The sequence below is a fragment of the Pygoscelis adeliae genome, unplaced genomic scaffold (genome assembly GCF_000699105.1).
Source record: "Pygoscelis adeliae isolate BGI_AS28 unplaced genomic scaffold, ASM69910v1 Scaffold174, whole genome shotgun sequence".
In the NCBI taxonomy this organism is placed as follows: domain Eukaryota; kingdom Metazoa; phylum Chordata; class Aves; order Sphenisciformes; family Spheniscidae; genus Pygoscelis; species Pygoscelis adeliae.
The window spans coordinates 2,675,484-2,682,904 of NW_008824676.1; the positions used below are offsets into that span (position 1 = coordinate 2,675,484).

General features: G+C 40.0%; 1 protein-coding gene across 1 annotated transcript in view; it reads right to left on the reverse strand.

The window, feature by feature from the left end:
- ME2 (malic enzyme 2, NAD(+)-dependent, mitochondrial) overlaps positions 1-7,421 on the reverse strand; it is a 27,004-nt gene that overhangs the window by 14,712 nt on the left and 4,871 nt on the right. Inside the window, exons 2-3 of the mRNA XM_009323067.1 lie at positions 2,402-2,535; positions 305-454 (exon numbers count right to left, since the gene is read on the reverse strand). Of these exons, the coding sequence (XP_009321342.1) occupies positions 305-454; positions 2,402-2,535 (284 nt within the window). The remainder of the gene's footprint in view (positions 1-304; positions 455-2,401; positions 2,536-7,421) is intronic.

Consider the following 7,421-nt stretch of genomic DNA (forward strand, 5'->3'; position numbering starts at 1 on the left):
GAACATGTTGCACGGCTTCGATTCTGCCGGGACCACCGTGAGCCCGAGCTTCCTCCAGCAAAATCTGCTGTAGGGGTGTGCGTGCACTCCTGTTCCTGCCTCTCTGCGCAGGCTGCGTGCAGGTGTGCATTTAACGGTGAGTTACCCCTCCTGAGCAGAGGGGTAACTTTACTGCCCTGAATTGGCACAACTCTTGTATAGCTGAATCGAAATGAAAATGAAATAAAACATTTCCAAACCTCAGGCAAGTATATAGAGAAAATGACAATAAAAAGTAGCAGCAATAGATATCTATTGTTCTTACTTTGGTCTCCTGAAGATGTGTCCGTACTGGGAGCAGGCAAGGCCTACTGTTGGGGTGTATACAATTGGCATTAACCGCTCAATATCATCTTGTAATACCCTATAGAATAATTTTTCATTTCTCTCTTGGATTCCCATTATGTAGATATACCTGAAATCAAGCAAGAGAAAAAAACCCCACCTATTGTTTCACATTTATGCTTATATAAAACAATGTGAAAAACGTCAAAGCAAAAAACCAAACTTGCTTCTTATTATTTCTTCATGAAATTCCTGCCTCCGCTCAAGTCCGGCTTTGAGCACTAAACAAAAGTTGGAAAAGAGAGTAGCAGTACTAAAAAGCTGAAATAAAAATAGTGGATATGACATACCACGCATGCTAAAAACTTAATGCACAAACATGCATTGCGATAAAAGATAACCCATGGATTTATTACAGGATGCAGCTGGGAGTCTCGCTACTGTTAAAAAACAAAATCAGCAGTGAAAGAATTTTTCATCCAAAAAAAGTAAGGTCCTGACAATAAGGTCTTGTTAATCCTAATATTAACACAGTTGTAAAATGAATTAACTCCTAACAAAAAGTTCATGTTGAAGGACTTACCTAAGTGTGTCAATTAAGCCTGCATTTTTGCAAATTTACCTACCAGTCTACCACGTATCAATTCATATTCAGCCTTGCTGACCCAACAACATAAAGATAATGAATTAGTGATTTGTCTTAGGCTACAGCAACGGGGCACTTTGCCAATACAGATGACATGACTGTTTCAGATCAGCAAGTGACATGATGGGGACTTAAAAGTCATCTTTTGGTTTTCATGAGAACAAAAGAGTTTTGATGCGGTCCAGTAAGCCTCAAACCATTCCAATGCTCCTCTCGCCTTTAGGAGACTGCTTTTTTTTACATGCAGATATACACAGGCTTGTATGAAAACAGTAACAGGATGCCAAAAACATGCCATTCTAAAAAAAAACCAAATCAAAATCCTTCACATTTTTTTTCACCAAACCAGTGGGTTAAACAAAAAAAAAGATATTAAAAAATTACTGTCCTGGTTTCAGCAGGGATAGAGTTAACTTCCTTCCCAGTAGCTGGTACAGTGCTGTGTTTTGGATTTAGGATGGGAACAAAATTGATAAGGCACCGATGTTTCAGTTGTTGCTAGGTAGTGCTTACACTGGCCAAGGACTTTCTAGTTTTTCATGCTCTACCGACTGATGCACAGGGAGCTGGGAGGGGGCACAGCCAAACTGGCCAAAGGGACATTCCATACCATGGGACGTCATGCTCAGTACATAAACTGGGGGAAGCTGGCCGGGGGGGCCGCTGCTCGGGGACTGGCTGGGCATCGGTCGGCGGGTGGTGAGCAATTGTACTGTGCATCACTTGCTTTGTGTATTATTACTATTATCATATTATTATCATTATCATTTTATTTCAATTATTAAACTGTTTTTATCTCAACCCACAAGTTTTCTCACGTGCTTTTCCAATTCTCTCCCCCATCCCATCGGGAGGGGGGGAGTGAGTGAGCGGCTGCGTGGTGCTTAGTTGCCAACCGAGGTTAAACCACGACAATTACCTATTATGAGACTCAAAATTCTAACCCTGTAATGCCTTTCTAGCAGTGACAACTGTGTATGATAAAGACTATTTTTCATACCTAATTATCAAACCCTCAATTTGCCTTCACTCTCACATATTTTTCTAGCATGCACTAGTTGCCCCCTTCCCCCCCTCCAATAGTTCTGTGCTCTAACAACCTGCCGCCCAAATCTTACATATTACAGAAATACATATTACAGCAAGGTTTGCAGCTTTGTTACCGGCTAATTTGTGCACAGTCTTTTTCGTTACCTTATGACTACGGGATATAAGGAAAAAAGCTCCCCAACCTCATTTAGCTGCATGATGAATGCATGCTTGATGAAAGCATGCTTGATGAAAGCAGTTTTCTGTGCAAAAGTGAAAATAGCCTCCAACAACTCAGAAACCCAGTGGAGGCATAGAAACCTTGTTTGGTTATCCCCATGAAATATTTTACAGTAATTTCCATTTACTTGCATGACGAAACAAGGCCAGAGGAGTGCTTACTTTTCCAAGGGGTCAGTCATTTTTGCCAAATTCTTATGAAAGCGTAAGGCTTGAATGTCTTGTGTCTCTATTTTAGGAGGTAGAAGTCCTTGCAACCCAAGCATCTGTCGTTCATGTAACGTAAAGGCCATACCCTGAAAACAAGAGAGGTGAGAAATAATTAGCAGTTCTTCCTCTGGCATTTCTATTTATAATGTCTTTCTCTTTGCCATTTCAGGCTATCCATTGCACCCTTTTCTCATGACAGGTGCCACAGAAGGCATACAGTTGGATATAGCTGCCTCATCCTTTGTGGGTATTCCTTTTGACCACAGCTTTTCCACATCTCCGAGACCTCATGCCCTTTGCCAGATTTCGTTTTCCTCTGTGAAACTGGGGAACAGCTAAGAGATCCCACTGCAGACAGGCTAAGGTTTAAAATAACAGCTGCTTCTTGAATTGTTTCATAGGAACATAAGGTTGACCAGGAACATGTGGGTCACCCAGTCTGGTCCCCACAATCACAGACAGGAACATTTAGTCCAGAGAGCTTTCTCTGAATTGCTCCATTTGCTGCTTTTTTCTACATGCTTTCAGGAATCCAGTGAGATCCCAAAGTTACTGAATTGCCCTAATGCGTCTATTGAGATCACAATTCAACCCAAATCCTTCATTTTTACTTGGGCTAGAACTAATCTATTTGTCTTCAACTGTAGTTGTCTACTACCAAAAAGCCTCATTTGTAACAAGTTAAGTTTCAGAAGAGTTAAACCACAGAAGTATCCCGGCATTTACATTCTTCTCTGTTTCAAGGTGGATGAAGAGTTTAATTCATTGTTATTTAAATACTAATTTGAATTATTCAACAATAACACTCAATAAAACTGGCTTTCCACTTAGTACACGTAACAGCCTGCTGTGAGCTACCTGCTAGCAGAGACACCTTCACAGGGCAGTTAACTCGAGGGGTAACGTTGCAAAACGTTAACTGATCCGTAGCCCGGATTCACAGCCAACCTGGCTCAAAGCGCTGACCCCATTTCCGACAACTGACCCCACGTTAAATTTGCCACTTCCAAAAGAGCAATGATAAACTTTCCTCATTTCAGTTTATCCAACCGGGTCAGTTCAGTCAATGATTAAAGCAATACTTGTGAACGCAGGAGCTGAAAACCCAGGAAAGCCTTTGCTGGGCATCAATCCGTGAGCAAAAGCAGAATCTGAAAGGGAAAGGTCTGCTAGTTGCAATGTTTTGAAAGAGATGGAAACAAGAAACAGCAGTTCTGCTCACAAACAACACTTCCCTGTTTACTAAAGCAGCTAGATTAAAAAACAAGAGCACATTTCCCCAAATTTCCCCACGCTGGAAACCGATTCTTACTGCCAAGTTAAAAAAAAGGTTTAAAAAAGTTTTCTAAGGTTTGTTTTATGCCTTGTAATTACACTCAAATTCCTCCTGCAATCAGAAAAATCACAAGAAAAAAAATGAGTATTTCCCCACTTTAGAATAAAAGACAAATTCAGATTAGAATATATATATTTTCACCTCTGCTTATGTTTGAATAGACTTTCACAGGTATTTGTAGAAAGCATGCCCATTAACAAAAAATGCCTAATTTAGAGTCTATACTTAGTGTAATTCAGCACACTTGAATGGTTTATAACCAATATAACTACTCCTTAGGTAAAAACGTAATTAAAATAATTAATATTTTTACATAATTTTTCTCTTTGCTTATTTAAATTGCATTTAATATCAATTGTTTTGACTACACCGATTTAAGCAGTCCACCTGCTTTTCTGTTCTAATCCTACACTATGTTCTAAAGTAATAAAATATTTGATGAGTTAGAAAGCAAGAAAAAAACCCAACAAAACCAAAAAGCTTCAGTGTTTTGCAAAAAACACTTGCAAATACTTTCTTGCAAAAAAAGCTGTAAGTATTTAACCCTAAACTAGGTCAATGCTTTGTATTTCTGACAACCTTCCACCTAATAGATTTGACATTAAATACTGAACTCAATTTATCCTTTTTCTACTAGCTGCGAGTCATTTGCAAACCATTGTTTTCTTTCCTCATGTAACTGTTATTCTCAAGTATTCTTCCAACATTGTCTGTAAATAAATTTCAGATGTCGGCTTATTCCTGAACTTTTTACCCTTGCTGCTGGTCTTTCGCTGGGTGTAACAGCCACTTCAGCCACATAGTAGTTTTTCTGAAAACTGGTTTGTATAATCCAAAACTTCTACTGGGAACACAACCATGTAAGCAGCACCGGCATGAGAAAAAGAAACACGAGGAACACACACTGCATGCTGTATTTTTTTTTTTTCCCTATATCGCAAAGGATCTACTTTAGTTTCCCTTCCGCATACTTCACAAGAAATATTGAAAGATTCTCTGGGAATGTAAACGCATCTGCCAGAGTTGCACGGAAGCGAACCATGCAAACACACATCTCGGCTATCTTCCCCTTTTCCTTAAGTACCCCCTAATTTGTACCATCAGCAGTTTATGTCTTTTTAAACCAGGCATTTCTCAACATAAACTGTACTTGCAGCGCAAGTGATTTAGGATGCAAAGCTGAGTACAGCTGGGAAACATCCCTAATATTTTGACTCTTACTTTAGGCGCTACAAAACCAAAAATGATGCCAAAAGATTTACAATGTTAAGAAGAAATAAAAACAAAAGCTTAGTCTCTTTTCAGAAGATACATAAACACTGGTCAGTAAAGCCACTAATGTCACTAGTTTAAGGCGTGTCAAAGGCCAGAATCCCTTCAGTGGTACCACACCGGCTACACTGACATTTCACTCTAAACTACCTGAAATATCTCACTAGCAACACCTACGTTCTCCCCATCAAAAACTCTCACGTCCCTTAAAAAATAAAGTCTACCTAATTTCTAATTTCCGCTATTAGCGTGACACTGGGACATGGCTTTTCTTTAATGTCCCTGTACAGTGAAACCAGTGACCTTACGCTACCTGGGTCCTTAATAATATCAAATGAGCCCTGAGGTTAGTACTAAGCAGAACAGCTACCCATCTTTATTCAGTTTATTCACATTTTTTCCAGTCTCTAGGCAACCTGGTTTTTCAGTGTATCTGGAGTTACAGTAACATTAAACACAGTGAATTCTTTAAGTGGTACTAAGTACTTCCAGCTGTTTATTTATGTGGCAATTAGATCTTACAACATTAAAAAATGCTTTAATTTTTGCCCAGGCTTAACTCAGGAACCTGAATGCCATCAGCCTCCATATAGAAATTTAACTCTCGCTCCAACTAGAACAGAACAAGTTTAGTCCAGAGCAGCACTATAAAAAACCCAGAGCCTTTCCAACACTTGCTGCATTCCCATTCATTATCTTTGTCCACGATCGTCAGCTGCATCTTGTTTTGGATTTGGGATTGCGGCTTGTTCCCCATACAGTACCTCGCTGGACAGAGATTTTCCTTAAACTAGTGTGCCTAGGAGCTGCAGTATTACAAATTTCCTAGCCTTTCCCCCCCATTTTATAAACCCCAGTACAGTCTGACAGAACCAGCGATCCGTTCCCAGCGAATCAGGAGGCACTCAGCAATTTGCAGCACTGGGACTGATGTTCTCAAAGGCACTTAAGATCCCAGCACCTACTTAAGGGCCAAATTCCCTCTGGTTTCCACTGGGGTTAATGCCTAAATACTGTAATGATTTGGGCTTAAGTCACAGGGATCCCTTTTTGGTTTCCTTTGACCCACAGTGTTAGGTGTCCTTTCTCTGAGTGTTATCCACTGACTTGCACTTAGTTTAGTTTCCTTAATCCTCTTTACAGCTCAGAAAAAACAGGTGTCCTTTGTAAGACAGTACAGACAAAGCAGGGAGCGCACCTAGGAGAAAACCCAGCACGCGCCAAAGACCACAAATGAATGAATTAACACGCACGGACAAATTTATTGCAACAAAACCCACGTACTGCTGGGGGTGGGGGGGGAGGAAGGCAGGTAAAATGAAGTGCTGACAGTTTTTTAGTTAAGACAAGTTCACATTGATTCACCACGTGCTGTGCCTTTAATCCACAAACTATCTGGCAGTGGGACCTCACATTAGCCCTAACAACTGGGCTCTACTGCACAAAGCGAGTGGTGCTATAAATACCAGCAAATAAAAATTCTAGTTGCCTACTTTGCATGTAAGTGAACAAGAGACCTGAATCCTGCAAGCATGATTTTTATAGCACCACTGAGTAAGTAATATTGAGAGGTTTCTAAGCAGACACGTACTAGTGGTGATAATTTTTTCCCCATCTGCAATGTCTTGCAGGCATATTTCACCTGATACCATAAATACTCTCAAGCATTCTGAAAACCTGTACAGTTTATAACATATAACCCATTCAAAGCCCCGATAAAGATGTAAATGCAGAATATATCCAAACATGCCACTGTCTGGAAAATGAGTTAGCCTACTTCACAGGGAAGATTTAATCAAATGGTTTTCACGTAACTTGTAGTCATTGTTATAACACATTCAGCAGTATATCATAGGCTTTGAAGTAGCATCATAAACTTTTTTAAAATAAAGTAGATTTTATATTGGATTGTGGGCTGCTTCTCTTAACTCTGCTTCCTTTTGCTAAATCACAAAGTTCGCTATTGCACAACGTCTCCACTGCAAATTAATAAAGTTCATTCATACGAATCAAAGGTGCATTTGCTATCTCCACCATAGATTCAAAGTTTCTCTGTGCTTACGAGAACAGTGTAGAATATGGAAATCTCCTTTGATTTCTTTCCTCCTTCATTTTTTAAACTCAATTTCATATCTTTATTCTTCCAGAAACAGCATAGTATACATATACCGGAGGGTATGGCTGACACAGCACAGCAATCTCCCCGCTGAACTGTGAAACGACCCAGACCTCCCCCAGGTTATTAAGCCTTTAAAGACCTTAGTCTCTCTCCAGGCAAAGATGCCACCAGTTCTTGTACCGCCTCTGTATGTGTGGAACCAGACGTAAATCACTTTGGCTGCTGAAACAGACTTTGCTAAACCC